Genomic DNA, 18,580 nt, shown 5'->3' with positions numbered 1-18,580 from the left:
TGTAAACCCTCGGCCTCTGGGCATTATCTACATTCACCCCAATGGTCCTCTCAGTTCCTCTCTCCCATCTTGTGGTAGAAGCAGTCGTGCTCAGTAGAGGGAATGAAAGGACTCAGAAGGCGCTTACTGATCTGGCCAGAGTTTCACTCAGATAACATAAAACATTAAGAGCATTGCCAAATGTTGCTTTGTCTCAGGTATGTTCTGTCTTGTACATCTGTTAAATTGCAAGCTCCTGAAGGATGAGCTCCAGGACTTACTTGTTCCCCCCACCCCCGGTGTCTAGCATTTATTAGACACTCAAAATGGCTACTGAACGACTATCCATATAGGAATAAAGTAAAACAGCCAAAGTTCCATACCTCAGACATGTTAATTCCAGAGGCTGTATTTGGCACAATACCTCTTCTTTTGTTAAACAGCTTCTATGCTAGTTTTCTAAAAGATGTTTAGATTTTATAAAATGTGACTTTCAGATTTAAGTATCAACCAACAAAAGGTAAAACCTAAAAATATACCCATATATCTAATAAATAGAATATTGGTATATTTATTCATGCTATTATTTTAAGGATGACAAACTATGCAGAAATTTTATATAAACATTAATAATCAAGTTAGAAAAGACCATTTGATCAAATAATTCACAAATATATATTTTTCTTAAAAGTTCTAAAACATTAATCAGTTAGAAAAGACAGTTTGATCAAATAATTCACAAATACATCATGTTTTTCTTAAAAATTCTATTTTCTTCTTTTTTAAGATTCTATTTATTTCTGAGAGAAAGAGAGAGAGAGATCACAAGTAGGCGGAGCGGCAGACAGAGGGAGAGGGAGAAGCAGGCTCCCCACTAAGCAGGGAGCCCGATGCAGGACTCGAGCCCAGGTCCCTGGGATCATGACCTGAGCCGAAGGCAGATGCTTAACTGACTGAGCCACCCAGGCGCCCTGTAGTTTCTTGTTTAATATGAATTGAAGATTTACGATTTTCTAGTTGCTAATTAAAAAAAAAACTTAAGCAAAATAAGATTCTGCATTTTAAGACAATATATTCCACCTTACTTAGCCATATGACTGCAGAACGGCTGCAAGCTAAATTCTGGTATCCATCTTCATCCCCTGGTTCCTCCACAGCTGGTCCCCCACCCTCTTCTTATTGTACTCTTTTCAATCTCTGAGCCCATATTTAAGTATTAGATCAAACACCCACCACCCACCCACATAAATAAAACTAACTTCTTACATCTTCAGAACCTCATTTTTGCCCCTCTCGGCCAAAGACACGGATTCCCTTCCACCAGAAGCCATACTCTATGTTGCACCTAACTCATCATGGGATTTGGAAGTGACTTGGGCATTTACCTAGCTACCCAGTGCTGCCTTCTAAAAGGCACAATATGGCACAGTCAGACAAATCGTTCTATTATTTAGCTTTATCACTCCACCTGCCTCATGATAGTAATAAACCAGACTCAATCTTTTTTTTTTTTCTTTTTGGCTATAGGGCATTTATTACAAAAGAATATCTGAGGTATAAGAAGCTGACCTGGAACCCACGCCTGCCCTGGCTACAATGGGGCAGTCTCACTCACCCCACGCCAGGTCCCCGGCACTATGGATGCAAAGCAGCCCGCCAAGGGCAGGGTCCCACGCACTGAGGTAGCTGCATCTTAAGCCCACACAAGTACAACTCCCCAGGCTTGTCCAACTCTCACGCAGATCCTGGCCTGGGGGGGCTGGGGGCGGAAGGCAGGCCCCCGACAAACACTGCAGCCTCTGAGGAAAGGCACCTTCCCGCCTGCCCATCCCAGGGAAGCCCAGCCGGCAGCATGGGGAGAGGGTGGCTGGCTGCCAGCCGGAGGCGGGTGGAGATGGGGCTGGTCAGGCTGGGGGTCACTGCTGCTCCAGGCAGTCCTCGGTCACCCCCAGGCACCAGCTCTGCCAGCACATTCTGCAGGTAGTTGGGGTCAGGGTAGCCATGGCCTGTCACATTGCCTACATTCAGTGTAAACCTAGGCATTGGGACTCACAAATTTCCCTCCTATCCCAACTGTCATTACCTTTGGAGATTTCAAAAATGCATGTAGAATCTAAAAGACCAGACTTACAGTTCTTTGGGATTCCTAACTCCAACAACTGTCACTCCCCTATACAACAACTGTCACTCCCCTATAAACATTCTCAAGACTGTACCCTGCATCTCATTTTAACTTACTCCACCTCAGAAACAGCCCCCCTCTCATGTTAAAACTCCTTGCTGTAAACCCTCAGCCTCTGAGCATTATCTACATTCACACCAATGGTCCTCTCAATTCCTAACGTTTCCGTAATCTGTCAACTCTGTCCTAACCTCACTTCCTTCCCCATGCAGCCTGAAGGTAGATTAACAGAACTGTCTATCGAAGTTCTTTAGCTCTCTTACCCCAGTCCTTCTGCTATACCCATCAGGCAAAACTCAGACTCTGGAATAATCCTTTAATAACTGCCCTCTTCTCTCCTACATTTGGTGAACAATGATCCTCTCCATAGGACTTTCCAGAAAACTGTGAAGCATTTAAATTAAGACCAAATACCACATCTAATTTCCTCTTGGGACAACAACACATCTCCCTGGATTTTTTCTTTGAAAAGATCTGGCCATTGATTTTCTCTTCTTTCCCCTAGCAACTATACTAAATAATTTCTACTCTGTTTGAGGCCCCAGCCACTCATGATTTTAATTATCACTTATATGCTAATGACTTTTAAATTTTTATTTCTAGTATTGATCTCTCTTTTTGACTTAAAATGAATATCCAAACGTTTGCTAACTATTTCTACCTGGATATACACAGCCATCTCAGACTCTGAACTCATTCTCTCTCTCCCATTAATTCTGCTTCTCTCTTGGGATAACCAGCCTCTAAAATGGCCTACACTGATTTTTGTCTCTTGATAGTCAAATCTTTGTGTAGTCACTACCTCTAGTATACCATGGTTGGTTTGTGTAAGAACATGGCAAAAGTGATAATATGTCACTCTACGATTATATTACAAAAAGACCACAGCTTGCATTTTGGTCTCTTTCTCCCCCAATCCCCTAGGATCACTTGATGTAGAGAGAGGTCAATGTGGTGAAGGACTAAAGTCTTCTGCTAACAGCAGAGGAGTTAACTAAAAAAAATGGAGCATCCAGAGCCAGTCAAATCTTCTGCTTGACTGTAACCTCATGAGAAACCCTGGGCCAAAACCACCAAGCTAACTGACACCTACATTCCTGAACCTCAGAAATAGCGAGATAATAAATGTTTGTTGTATTAACCTGCTAAATTTGGGAGTAACTTGTTATACAGAAATAGATGTCCTTCCTATATTCCTATCTCAGTTGACATTAATATCCATCTAGTCACTCATCCATTAACATTCATTCATGAGTATCTACCATGTGACAAAAGATCTGTTATCCTCAATCTTCCACTACAACAGATTGTTGCAAAGACCTGACAAGTTTACTTCCTAAATGTTTCTTAAATCTGCCCCTCAAGATTTCCCACATCTCTTTCTCTCTCCTACCAGAGTCCTAATCTAGGCCCTCATAATCTCTCATCAATACTGTATTCCAATACCCTCCCAATTAGTTTCCTTGATTCCCATCTGTCCCTGCCAAGAGTGAGCTATTTAAGACATAGAGAAGCAGCATATACGTTAAGAGTTAAGGTGGCAGGACCAGGAGAAAGTTCTCTCAAGGAATGAATGACCCCAGTATCTTTGTAGACAAGTAACTGAAGCTTGATAGTCTTCACAGTTTTAGTAAAATAGAGAGCAGCTTATCTACATGATGTGTATGAGAGGAAGCAACAGGAGGCAATTCGGAGAGACAGCAACATTATGCACCAACACTACATGATCAAGCAGAATTGGGTCACATGATGTTGCAGAGAGCTATCAATGTGCAAGCATTAGTTTCCTCTTGTTGCTGTAACAATTTGTCACAAAGCTAGCGGTGTAAAGCAACACAGATTTATTAATCTTACAATTCTGGAGGTCTCAAACCACTTTCATTGGGCTAAAATCTGGAGGCTCTCGGGGAGAATTCATTTCCTTGCCTTTTCCAGTTCCTAGAGGCCACCTACCTTCCTTGGCTCATGGCCACAATCCATCTTCAAAGTCAGTAATGGCTAGTCAAGTCCTTCTCACATCCCATCACTCTGGCACTGACTTACCTTCCTCCCTCCCTCCCTCCCTCCCTCTTTCACTCAGGAGGATTCTTGTAATTACACTGGCCCCATCCAAATAATCAAGGACAATCTCTCCATCTCAAAATCCTTCACTTAGTCATATTTGCAAATGTAAAGTAAATGTTCAAAGATTCCAGGGATTGGGATGTAGAATCCTTTGGGGGTAAGGAAGTGAGGGGTAGCATTTTTCTGCCAGAGTCCAGTTCCATAATTTTCTCTGACAATGCTCCACAATCCAGAAACAGAAAAAATAAATAGCAAGAGAGACTCAGGATTGAAATTAAAGATATGCAGGGTCCTAAAGAGAGCAATATCAAAGTGACAGGCTTGGCTTCAGATCAAAGTCTTTTTCTAGGCCAGTTAACCTTACTAACTCCTTGAAGACCACAGAGTGCTCTTATCCAGGCTCCTTTTCACCTGCATTTTCTGATAATCACCGGGGGACTAGGATAAGAAGGTATTGACAGATACGAACATTCTCTACTATTAACAACATTGAAAATACACATTCTTCTAAGTCATTTAAAAAAGGTATAGGTCAAGCCTAATTATCTGCCAAAATATTCTCTATTTAAATATTTTAAGTTTCCTGTATGTTGCATAAAGTTACTACAGAGACTTCCAACCAAATGCACTGAACCCAGAAAATATAAGATTCCTAGTTATCTTTAGATACCTAGACAAAGGCTTTTAACAAAAACAACTCCCACACTGACAGTTTGTATTGGGAAGGAACCACAAACATATTTTAAGCAAATGATGAATATAAAAAAATAAGACTTTATTTTAATTAAGTCAACATTATACTTCCAAAGGTTTCACTCCATGCTGTGGAATAATTTATATATTTTATTCCTTCTGACCTAGGGCAATGTAGTAGATCCAAGTTCAGATTATGAAGATCACAGTTTATACACAAGGAGAGAATCGTGTAATTCTGTCCCCTATTTATGATTGTAGGGTAGCTGCTTGGTGACTGGCAACTCACACAAAAGATGAGTATTCCTGCCCCCACTATCCCATCCACACCCTTTCATCTGTGGGAACTTAGCAAGATAATAAGAGTCAAAGTCACACTCATGTGAGGGTGTTCAGGGTATTAATAAGAGTCGTAGTCACACAGGTCCATGGCAACAGCTGAAAAACCAGAGCAGGGGCTAAGTAAACAGCAGATGCAAAGTTCTGTATCCATTTTTAGATACAGTAGATCCTCATTATTGTGGATTCCATATTTCCAAGTTTGCCTACTTGCTAAAATTTATATATAACCTCACAATCTAACACTCACAGAATGTTAGATAAGCTTCATTCACGCATGAGCTATAATGCTATTGCCTATAAGTTTACTTTTTTTTTTAAGATTTTATTTATTTATTTATTTGACAGAGAGAGAGAGGCTGCACATAAGCACAAGCAGGAGGAGCAGCAGGCAGAGGGAGAGGGAGAAGCAGGCTCCCCGCAGAGCAGGTAGCTTGATGCAGGGCTTGATCCCAGGACTCTGGGATCATGACCTCAGCTGAAGGCAGATGCTTAACCGACTGAGCCACCCAGGTGCCCTCTATGAGTTCACTCTTAATGAATAGATAATATGTATTAAATAAGGTGCCATTAAACAGAAACACACATAAAACAAGGTTATATATTTACTGGTTGATAAAAACGTGACCAGAGGGTGTCAGGAACATAACCCTGTATTACCCCTAGAACATAACTTGATAGAATATAACCATCTCAGTGAGAATCAACAGTATTTTATTTGCTGTTAAACCTTTACTTTTGATAGCTGTGGTCCCTAATAATATAGAATATATCTCCATCAAAAGAGAAAATATATACAAAAACATACTTGTTTGTTTGTTTATTTATTTATTTATTTGCGAGAGAGCGAGAAAGACAATGTGCCTGAGCAGGGGGAGGGGCAGATGGGGAGAGTGAGAGGGGAAGCAGACTCCCTGCTGAGCACGGAGCCTGACATGGGCTCGATCCCAGGACCCCAAGACCATGACCTGAGCCGAAACCAAGAGTCAGACACTCAACTGATTGAGCCACCCAGGTACCCCAACATACTTAATTGCTAAAGACTGTTAACTGTTAAAGGCTGAACCAAGGGGTAGGGGCCCAGAAAATGGGTAGAAATTGACATTTACTGACCTTCTTTCCTACACAAATTATCTTATTTAAGCTCTACAATAATTCTATGAGGTAGGCTTCGCTATTCTCATTTTATAGATGAGAAGACTGAGGCTCTCACAGGTTAAAATTTATTAAAGGTCAAACACTAATAAGTGGTGAACCTGAAATTCAAACTGGGGTCTGTCTAACCCACTGACCCCATACCTCTGACCTACATGATAGACACTGCTGCCTCACTGGGCCATATGGCTCTGGGACTGTGGCTCTCTGGCCTGCCCATGAGACACCTAAACCTAATACAGACCCATTAACTCCTGGGTTTCAGAAGACTGAAGTTTCCCTTACCTCCTTTATCCCCTGGACAAATACATTACAGATTCGTAACCAGAGAATGTGTCAACCTTATTCTTTAAATTATTATTAAAAACCTTATTGAAGAAGACACCAGAAGGCACTAGCTTCTTTATCTAAGAAAATTAGATATATAAATTCTACCCAAAACAAACCAACCAAAAAGTTGCCAATAATTAAGCATTTAAAATTTGTCAGATTAGGGGCGCCTGGGTGGCTCAGTCAGTTAAGTGTCTGCCTTCAGCTCAGGTCATGATCTCAGGGTCCTGGGATCAAGCCCTGCATCCGGCTCCTTGCTCAGCGGGGAGTCTGCTTCTCCCTCTCCCTGCTGCTCCCCCTGCTTGTGCTCTCTCTCTAATAAATAAAATCTTTAAAAAATTTTTTGTCAGATTAATCTGTTGATTAAAATGTTCACCTGCTTTGTTCTGATATTTTCTCACAAGTCTACTGAAAAGAATGAAAAATAAATATAGTCCAGAAGTGGAATGATAAATTACTAGTATTAAATAATCAATAGTGCCTAACACAGCATCTTTCATGGACTAGGCATTCAACAAAAGTTTACCAACCATATGGATCTATATGCTCTATTTTAGTCATATTTAAGTATACCTTCTTTTGTTACTCTGGGTAGACCAGTATATCAAACACATGTATATACACGCACACACGCGCATGCGCGCGCACACACACACACACACACACACACACACACAAAACTTCCCCTCAAAATTACATGCATTTTGGTACTATTTAGGGTTTCAGTTATGAAATGTTTTCTGAGAGAGATGAAATTCTGTTATGAAGTGTTTCAGAAGGAACAGGATGAAAAATGCAAATACCTGTGAGTACACAGACACACATTCAGCAGAATAAACTAAATCTTCCCAACCAGAAAGTCAATGTCTAGAATTTGTGCATATTCAAACTTTGCACTTCACTTTATAAGAGAGACAGGGCAAATAAAAAAAGAAGTAACAGAATTTATTCAGAAATAAAATATCAGCATTTGCCATAGGATTAGTATAGGTTTGGCCTAATCTTCAATGCATATACTGATGATTCTAACAATGATCTAGAGATAATAAAGGACTCCATGTAACTTATGAATGGTATGGTTTAAATGTAAGTATATTATTTTGGAAGGTAGAAAATTATCAGTACTTATGGTAATTTCTCATCAACTAAAATAACTCATTCTCCAATAATTTTGAATAGGGTTTATCCTAATATTTTACTAAAATTGTCAGTTTTAGAGATAAATATTAGCAATGTATTTTGTAAACCAAATTTTCATTTTCAAACCTTTTTAAACCTCAAAATAGAAATGGTACATATAAATTAGAAAATACTGATTCGTAATTTTTAGAAGTCATTAAAAATAGTATCTCCTTTGTAATAAATTAGGTGGCACATTAGGACCTGAGTCTAAACTGTTCAAATCCCAAGTATTCTGGTTGATCACTAAACCTTTTGCTTTTCCATCTACTATAGGTCCTTTGGTAGTTTTAACCTCCCTTTACATCTCAAGATGAAGGTAAAAGATGTAGGATAAAAAATTTACATATTTGGGGCGCCTGGGTGGCTCAGTTGGTTGAGCGACTGCCTTCGGCTCAAGTCATGATCCTCGAGGCCCAGGATCGAGTCCCACATCAGGCTCCCTGCTCGGCGGGGAGTCTGCTTCTCCCTCTGACTCTCTTCCCTCTCGTGCTCTCTATCTCTCATTCTCTCTCTCTCAAATAAATAAATAAAATCTTCAAAAAAAAAAAAATTTACATATTCAACTTCACTAATTTTGTACATTTTGTCAAAGCTTTAGTAGGAAAGAAAGATGTAATCAATAATGAAGCTTGAGACCTACAAATGACAGTGCACACTGTTGTAGTTTAATAGAAAGCTAAGAATAAAAGCTTATCTTCTAAAATATTTTCTTCGGTCTCAAATGTTAAGTATACCAAAATACTGACTATAAGTGGCAATCCCCAACCTGCGAAGACTGGTGTTCCCAAAATTCACTTTTGTATATTAACACTGATTGGCAGTCAGAAGCTATTCTCCAGTAATACTTAAATAACTGTAAGTTTCCAGGTCAATCTAAAAAAGCCTTTGTGGCTCAGGTCACACTTGCAATACAAAATAAAACTTGATAGTAATATTTCCCCCACATCAAACTACCATTTATAACATCACTTTTATTTACCAAAAAAAAAATTCTGAATTCAATTAGCAATTGTCTCCCACCTTTCCTCAGGTGTTTATCTCCAAAAAGGACTGGGGAGTAACAATTCTGACAGACTTACTTAATGTCCTTCTCACCCATTAAGTGGTCTACAAAATAGAAACTTCCTGTACTGAAAAAACAAGTATGGCTTTAACAAATTTCTATTACTCACATCAGTCCCATTTCATGGCATAATATCCAAGTTTATTTGAATGCTCAAGGATTAGAAACTTTTTAGATCTCATAAGATAAACTGAAAGGACAGAATATCATTTTTAAAATTCCTCCTCCCTTCCCCACCCCAATTACTTCCTATTGCCATTCAGAATTAAAGTGACCAGATTGCAGGGTGCCTGGGTGGCTCAGTCAGTCGAGTGGCTGACTCTTGATTTCTGCTCAGGTCATGATCTCCAGGTCCTGGGATGGAGCCCCAAGGTCAGGCTCCTCGCACAGCAGGGAGTCTGCTTGAAGATTCTCTCTCTCCTTCTCCCTCTGCCCCTCCCCATGCACGCATGCGCGCGCGCTCTCTCTCTCTCTCTCTCAAATAAATAAATAAATCTTAAAAAAATTTACCAGATTGCTTCACTCGCATTTTGCTGAACCTTTATCCTTCTTAACCACTTTTTAAGAGGTTGGCAATTAGAAGACCGCAAAGGATTTTCATGAACAACACAGAGAGAGGGATGGAAGGAGAAAAACAGGAAAACTTCCAACTTCCTGTCTTTGGGAATGAGACCTAAGCAATAATCCAATTAAGCAAGCAAGCAGTCAAAGGAAAAATATTTAAAATACCATCCAGTAGTAACTTTGACACCAAGCATGACAGTCTCCAAATCAAAGTAATTAAAACATTTTTTTAGTCTGGAATGACTAAAGCTGTTAATAAAAACATAAAAATATTATGACATTTATCTGAGAATACATAAAAATAGCTGTTACAAATTTACCAAAGCCAGTTACATATTGTACAACCTATAAATCCAGAGGTTGTTCAGTGTATGGGAGGGGCGGCACATGGTTCACTGTCACCAGAAGTCTGTGATTCAGACAGTAAACAAAACATGGTTCCAGTGTGAGAAAACCACCATCAAGACAACTCTGGCTTCTCAGGAAATGAATGAGTAGTATTAGAAAGAAGGCAGACACAGGGAAAAGAGACCTGCTAGCATAGCTGCCCTTCTCTTAGACCAATCCAGAGGCCTGGGTTCGTGTTCAGGTTCTGCTAGTGACGAACTGTGTAATCTTCAATGACTCTGGGCCCTCAACTTCCACACCTATAAAATCAGAGGGTTAGGCTGGTCAGAATCTGTGGTTTCTTCCAGCTCTAAACCTTTTAACTCTAAAGGGAGTCCCTTTATAAGCATTTGGACAATTGATAAACCATACATCACATTTTTGTGCCCATTGGTAAAATATAAGAAATTAATTCAAACCACTCAACTATGACTAAAAGATTACATCCAAGCTACTACATAAGAGAATGGCAAAGCTGCAGTGAAACAAAGGAGGGGAAAAAAGATGCAGTATCTGATATGTGCTAAACCGAAACAACCCAGGTCATAACTAAAACTGAATAGTATGATCAAACAATATCTAGGTAATTCAAACTAGTGAAAAATGGGTTGTATTTAATGAACAGAAAACACAATTGTTTGAAAATTTCACTAGTATATTAACATAGTCTGATTTGGGATATAGTAAAAGCAGTTAGTATTAAATGACTGATCACAAGACTATTTTTTTTTATTTGCTAAGAATCTGGTATCAATTACCTAACTTTTACAATGACAAATATTTATATTTTAAACAGAGTGCTTTATATTTTTTATTTTTGCATCAAAAATATTAAGTATATTATGAAATAATATAGCTTTTGAAACAGTTTAAGAGGAAACCAATAAACATTTAAATATTTAAAAGTAATTTAATTCAGCTGACATGATCTAACATTAACCCAGAAGAATAGCAGATATGGTCCTCAGAAATATTTACTAAACCAACTGTATAACAAAATTACTTGGTACAGCATCATTACCATCAACACCACCACCATCACTTTCAATAAATATCTATTAAGCTTTTATACTACGTGCAAAGTATTCAAATTAAAGTTACATGAAAAATAGTCTCTATAGCTGAAGAAATTACATTCAAATTACAGAAACAAGATATATTTATAAACAAAATAAACATTTCACAAATCTGTATTAAGTACCAATAAGTACAACAGACAATAAATGTTATAGTAATTCAGAGTAAGGCAAGCCTAACAAGGCCTAGGTTGGACAGGGCAATTTTCAGGAGGGGTTGGGGTGGGGGGAGACATAAGCTGAGTATTAAAAGAAGACTTTTTTTTTTTTTTTAAAGATTTTATTTATTTCACAGAGAAAGACACAGTGAGAGAGGGAACACAAGCAGGGGGAGTGGGAGAGGGAGAAGCAGACTCCCCGCTGAGCAGGGAGCCCGATGTGGGGCTCGATCCCAGGACCCTGGGACCATGACCTGAGCCGAAGGCAGACGCTTAACGACTGAGCCACCCAGGCGCCCCTAAAAGAAGACTTTTAAGAATGATTGATCCTGAGCACAGAGAACACAAAGAGACTACTCCTGCTCTTTGGAACCATATACCCTACCTTATACTAGTTATGTCAGTTAGTGATATCTAGACTGAACTGTATTAAAAAAGTACAATCAACTAAGGAGTCACTTATGAGCAGCTAACATAACAAGATATTAAAAGGGAAGTTTCTATTGAGAACCAAAGGCAACTGACATGTCAAAGCAGGTGACAGAATATTCTCAAAATTAAAAAAAAAAAAAAGGCAGTCTAAAGAGAGCAGTCTTGAGATGTGCTACTTCCTACACCCAGTATTAGTGAGAAAAGCCTCAAAGAGGTTACAGAGCAGGGTTTTGGAGAAGGTTTCCTTGGGGAGAGCTACAGGAACAAGTGTCCTTGCCTTTAAGAGAAAGGATGGATGCTTGTCACTCACCTAAAGCCTAGAGGAAAAGGCTTTGATGGGACCACTTGAAGATCTTGATATGTGTCTCAAGCACTTAGAAGAGCATACTGAAGTGGCATCTGATTCATTCTTGGAAAATCGAAAGGATGAGAAACTGGATGAAGAGGTATGTGAGACTGAATGAGAGATGCTGAATTGAGACCACTATCAGAGTCTCTCTGGACATAGAATGAATGCTCCCTATGGACCAAGATGGGCCCTATGGGAAAGAAACAGAGTAAGCTGGGGTGGGGTCATCTGGGTCTATCCAAGAGAGTTACATGAAGCTTGAACAGACCTTGGCAAAATAAACATGAAGGTCCTGCCAGATCTAAGAGGCTGAGGAAGGATTAAGCAACCAGCCAGAATACACATGCATTCTCACTGTCAAGCAACCTGAGCTGAGGAATCCTGAGCAATGGAGGTAGGAGGTGGAAGATGCAGGAGTGAAAGAATGAGCTTTAAATGTGTGCCAAGTCTACAACAGCACTGAAGCTAGATTACCATGAACTATTCAAATAAATTTTACTGCTAGTCTTTCCCCTCTTTCCTTCTTCTTTGCCCAGTGAGGGAGGGGAGGGTGTTAAACTAGGACTGGCAAGACAAAGCAAGAAGAATAGAAAAGCCGAGTCAGAAGAAAAAAGTCAATGATGTCCCCCTTCCCCGATTATTGGCTGGGAATGGGCATGGGGGAGAAGCTTCATCCTTAATTTAGGTTTGGTTTAGGGTTTTTATTTGTTGGCACTGTACATTTTATTTTTATTTTTTTAAAGATTTTTTTATTTTTAAGTAATCTCTACACCCAACATGGGGCTCGAACTCACAACACCAAGATCAAGAGTCACATGCTCTTCCAAAAGAGCCAGCCAGGTGCCTGAACATTTTAATAATCAAATTGAGACTTCTGCAATTTAGTTACTGAAGGACAATTTATATTTTCTAAAAGCAACCAGAAAAGCCAAGTTTATCTATGGGCAGAGGATGAGCCAGCCTCACAGAGTAAACTGAAAGGGACAGTGAGTAACACAAAAAAAGCTGTTTTATAATTACTTTCCACAATTCTTGCTTTTCACCCTAATGCACTAAAGAGGCAACACAGTGGAGAGTAGAGAAGTACACAAATGTGATCCTACTAAACATAACTCAGCCCATCCAGCTTCTCTGCTATCCTGAGATGGTTCAGCCATTAACAGTCCCAGAAATTTGCCATTACATGACTCAAAAATCTAACAGTAATTCTTAAAATTTACTAAGAGTAGCCTAAATATAATAGATTCACTTTAAAGGCAGAGACTATGTCCTGCTCCCTACTGTATCTCTTAACACTTAGCAAAGCATTCCTTACATAAAAAGGTACTTTAAAAACTACTGTTCTCCTTTCTAAGAGATGGCTATGTTAGGTTCTAAGGAAATAGAATCTGAACAAATATGTCTGCAGCTGAATGGCTTTTTAGTTAAACATCTATTGAGTCTTACTATGTACAAAATTGTAATACAGATTACTTTCATCCTTATCCTTTCATAGCCAGCCAAGTATCTGGAAAATGCATGTATTTTCAATACTGTACTATAACAATGCAGGATACATGTGAAAAATTTAAACTTTGCTATTCAAATAGAACAATTACCGTATATATTTTTAAAGAGTTTCATAGAAAACTCTCAAAAGAAATACAATAACAATGCTATTAAATGCAGACTAGTTTAAAAAGAGAGGAACATTTAAAAAAATATATTATCCAGTATTTCACTAATACTTTGTTGGCACAGATTCTCTCTTTTCAGTGACAGCCTGAATTAAGAGCCTACTATCTTAGTTGTAGTATCATCACCCCTCTTTTAAAGATTAGGAAACGGAGGCTCAGAATTTAGTGACTTGCCCAAGGTCATATTACTAGTAAGCAGTAGAATAGGAGTTTTAAATCAAGACAGTCAGATTCCCAAGCCATGCTAACTATAATGCTGAAGAGTTGAGTACTACTGACCCATTACCAAAAGAAATAAAATCCTATTTTAATGATTATAATGTCTAATTTTGAAATATAAGCTAAGCTTCCAACCTACCTCTACTGATGTGAATTCATTAATAAACTCCTGATGAATGAAAATTCTATATAGTAGATACCAGTAAAGTTTCTAACAGTTGAAATATTATTCATGATATCATTTTTATGGTATAGTATTTACATGAAGTATATGTGACTGTAAAATTTGACAGTTTCCAAAATGATACATAAGGGAAGCATGTCTTATTGTATGTTTCAGAAACTAAAGGGTGTTGGCTGCAACACAGTCCTATTATCTGATTATTTCATTCTCACATCTTATCTTAGTAATAAATGCAAGAGAAACCCTAGATATTCCAGTATGTCAGTGCTTCTCAACATGGGACGAGTCCTCACACCTCCCAGGGAACATATGGCAATGTCTAGAGACATGTTTATTGTCATGATGGTGTGTCATGCAGGTGTGGGGTGCCACTGGAATCTACTAGGTAGCACCAGGAATCCAGGAATGCTGTTAAACATTCTATAATACAAAGGACAGCCCTGCCTGCTTCCAAGGAATTAGCCAAATCAAAATGCTCAAGTGCTAAGGCTGAGAAACTCTAGTATAAGGGATTAAATGTCCAAGGCACTTAGCAGAGGAGGTGGCATGAGTGTTTAGAGATTGTAACTATAAACACTAAATCAGAGAGTCCGGATAGCACTCAAGCCTTGACGAACACTGGTCTGGGGGCAGCTTCCCGCCTCATTAGATTTAAAGTGGGTAAACAGAACGTGATAGCAGCTTCTATCAATACTCTCACCTTTAACAGTTGTGAATTATTTTTCTGATAAAAGAACAGATAATTGAAAAAGCATAAGTAAAAAGAAAAGCAGTTTACTGGAGAGATGAGAAACCTCATTAAACTGCACACAGTTCCACTACCAACTTACTGAGTGTTTCTATTACTTACAGTAGGAACCTAGAGGGTTATAATCTAAAATCAGAACAATGGGTGTTGTGGACACACCATAAGAAAGTCAGAATAGGGCTCCTGGGTGGCTCAGTCGTTAAGTGTCTGTCTTCGGCTCAGGTCATGATCCCAGGGTCCTGGGATCGAGCCCCGCATCGGGCTCCCCACTCCGCGGGAAGCCTGCTTCTCCCTCTCCCACTCCCCCTGCTTGTGTTCCTGCTCTCGCTATCTCTCTGTCAAATAAATAAATAAAATCTTAAAAAAAAAAAAAAAGAAAGAATACATAAACATCCATGTGCTTCATTCTGAACATCATTATTCTGAAGAACAAACATGATTTCAGGAAACCTGGCTTTGGGCTCCCAAATGTATAAATGCCCTGATGATATACTATTGTTTCTTCTTGGGCCTTCCTTTCTCTGAATATGGGGACTGTCAGAAGAGGAAACAGTAAAAACCGGGCACAGAGCAAACTCTGAGACAGCACGGACCTAAAACAAAAATCAGAAAACAAAATTTCCCCCAGTGTTGCCTTGCTCTGCATGGCTGAGTTTTAACTCTTAGGTACTTGCTCCTTTTCCTTTACTTTTCTGTTGGAGCCCTCACTCTTCAGTCCTTTCATGTTACTTCTCTTTCTACCGTCAATCATATTTCTTCACCTAAATCTTCTTTTTACCCTCTTTTCATCCCCATTTTCACTACCATTTCCTTTTTTCCAGCTCTGTTTTACTTTACCCTCTCAATAGTGTCAACTAGTACTGGAATTATATAATGGGAATTTTGGAGTTGAAAAGAGTCAGACTTCAGGGCTTACCTATTAGTAAACGCCCAGGATGCCCACCTCTCTTCATCATAGCCACGCCACTAACAAGTGGTTAGCTGACTCAGCTTAAACACATTAAGATCACCTCTATTAACTTTCGACACCAGGAATCACCTGTTCGCAATTAAGGGGTATTGAAAGACTGCTGGTGAGATGTAAACAGAGCAACAGAATCAATCGATCTGAATTGCTCTTGCTTCACAGATACCAACTACTTATCATCAACATTAACTAGAAAAAAGCTCACCATCCTAAACTACAGTTGACCAAATCTGCAGGCTTAAGCTCTGAAAATTTATCTTTTGATAGACTGAAACATCTATATGCAGACACATGATTCATCTAAGAAGCCTTGTTTGACATTTTGTCAGAATAAGGAATGACTCATTAAATCCCCCAAACGGCACGCAAAGTATGTTTTACCCTCCTACATTGCTCAGGTTTATTCTCCCCTTAAGTACATAAACAATAGAAGATACTGATTAATTGAGAAGATTCCGGGTCATGTTAGGTAAATACGGTACAGTACTTCATACAGTAGTGTAAAGGCTCGTGGAGTCTGGGCAGATGCATGCGACCAAAACTAAAGTGATTTATTATCGTGCAATAAAGGAAGTAGATCCCAATTTGTTCTGTGCTGGCTTGCCCCTAAAGGGCAGCGGGGTGCAAGTCCCGTAAACCCGGCCGTGCCGTTGAGTTGTCTAGTTTAAATGAACATCTCCAGCGTTCCACCGAAGTTTGAACGGTTCCTGGAGCTTAGTCTCCGGCTGTTGCTTTCCCAGAGAAGCCCCCTTCAACTGCCCCGGGCGGAGGGCGCGCAGCCTCCCAGCCCCGCCGCTGCGCGGCCCGCACGGGGTCCCCGCCGTGCCGACCCCGCCGCCGCGCCCTTACCTTAGTGAGCTGGGCGATTTTCTTGCTCATTTTCAGGTGCAGGTCCTGGCTATAGTCCATGCTGTGCCCCGCCTGCTGCGCGGCGGCCGGCGAGGGCGCGAATTTGGCCGCTCCGGCCGCAGAGCCGCCGTAATAGTGCTGCTGCCAGCTCATGCCCGGGGTCGCCATCTTCCCGACAGACCCCGGCCGGGGCACCTGTCCTCGCGCTCTGGGGGCGGCCCGCGGAGCAACGGCGTCTGGGAGGCAAAACCCGGGGCGGCCGCTTCCGGACCCGATCCCGGGTGTCTGTCAGGTGCGGCCGCAGGCGCCCTCCGGTCCACGACCCTCCAGTCACCCCTGTCCAGGGACGGGGCAGCCCCGCCGGATCGAGGCCGCAGGCGACACCCACGCGGGACAGACGCCAGGGGTCCAGCAGCGCGGTCCCGGGCCCGGCCCGCTCTCTCCCGCTCTTCAGCTGACGTCTGGCGGAGGCGTCGTGGGCAGCGTGGCCCCGCGGGTCCTGCTCCCACCCGGCACCAGGGACCTAGCGAGACGGCCGCCGCCGGGGCTGCGGAAGGAGGAGGAGTCGGGGCGGGCTGGTGCGGGGAGAGGCGGGGACATGGAGGAGGACTCGGTAGCCGCGGAGCTGCCGTTACCAGGGCGCGCGGCCCGCCGAGCTCGCGGGGACGGCGACGTCATTTCTCCGCAGCCAAGCCCCGCCCCGCGCCGCCGCCGCCGCCAGCCCCGCATTCTCGCCGGTTACAGGCGCTTCGGGAGGGCCTGCCGGGACCTTGCCGCCAGGTGCTTCCCCCTGCGGTGGGGATCCCCAAAGCCCCACCTGGGCGGTGAGCCCCGTGTGCCGCGCGTGCTGTTCTACGTAAAAAAAATCAGCGAAAGAGGACGGGGCTATCTGTGGTCTTTTCGGTTTGCAGAACGCGTGCCGAATTACTGAGGCTTTCCACGCGCAACGTCGCGTGCACTGGGGCCAAGTGGCTCTTCCCCAAAAAGAGCGTCAAGCTCACATCCAATTCCCTCCCAAGGCCGGCCTCAGCACCTCGGACATGGTAATGAAATAGCCCGGAATACAATAATCCCTGCCTTGACCCTTTCAAACTCATACAGATATGACGGTCACAATGTACTAGGCCGATCACTGTCCTAAATTCAACGCCAGTATCTGTGTGTGGAGAGAGTACAACTCATCAGTCAGTTAGTATGGCGCTACACTCCTACTTTTTCCCAGTCTTAATGGAGACCGAGACAATTATATATGAAATCTCGTTGGCTGGAAGTTAAGGGGAAAAACAGAAGATGGAAGAAGATGCCAGCTCCTTAAGGATTTGGGGCTGGGCCAAAGTGTGTCATTACTTGTGCATTTTCACCTTTCTAAATGTGTTATTTCTTACTGATTGTCTCCTAACATCTCTACTCCTGTAGGTCAAATGATTTTTTTTTAAAGTGTATCCTGTGTTGAAGTAAATCAGTTGTTTTAGGACAATCTTAACACAAACTTTAAAAATGTAGAATTGTACCTATTTTAAAAACTCTTTTCTCCAGGCAGTTTTGCAGAACTGAATTCCCCCATGTTATAATATGTGATTTCTCTTTAGCATGCAACTAACAATCATAAAATCTGACATTATTAACAAATCCAATTGGCAGCCAAATTATCATAAAGTGTCTGTTACAAAATCTAAAACAACAAGGTGAAGATTGAATAGCATCATGAAATACTTCCAGAATTGTTGGAATTCCAGAAAGGAAGACTGAAATTGGCTACATCTTTTCCCAGATGCTAGGTACTCAGTCCCCCTCCCCCCCCACCCCGATTCCTCCATCCCCCATAGACCTCCCAGAAAATAAGTTGTCTAGTTCCAAGGTTCTGAATGGAGCAGATGGCCAGAAACAAATATGCAAATTTTGCTCTGTTCTTAAGCTCTAATAATTCAATGAAATTAAAGAGAATTAGGAGTTAGTGTTATTCCATCAAATTCTAGGCATAGAA

General features: G+C 41.2%; 1 protein-coding gene across 7 annotated transcripts in view; it reads right to left on the bottom strand.

Annotated features, from left to right (window-relative positions):
• Nucleotides 1-17,162, bottom strand: part of FAM184A (family with sequence similarity 184 member A) — a 111,422-nt gene extending 94,260 nt beyond the window's left edge. For all 7 annotated transcript variants that reach the window (XM_036121243.2, XM_036121245.2, XM_036121246.2 and 4 more), the window contains exon 1: nt 16,597-17,162. In XM_036121243.2, coding sequence (XP_035977136.1) covers nt 16,597-16,764 — 168 coding nt within the window. In that variant the 5' untranslated portion in view covers nt 16,765-17,162. The remainder of the gene's footprint in view (nt 1-16,596) is intronic.
• Between the last annotated feature and the right edge of the window lie 1,418 nt (nt 17,163-18,580).

The sequence above is a fragment of the Halichoerus grypus genome, chromosome 9, assembly GCF_964656455.1.
Source record: "Halichoerus grypus chromosome 9, mHalGry1.hap1.1, whole genome shotgun sequence".
In the NCBI taxonomy this organism is placed as follows: domain Eukaryota; kingdom Metazoa; phylum Chordata; class Mammalia; order Carnivora; family Phocidae; genus Halichoerus; species Halichoerus grypus.
Note: the sequence above shows the minus strand (reverse complement) of the source record. Positions and strands in the feature narration are given on the sequence as shown.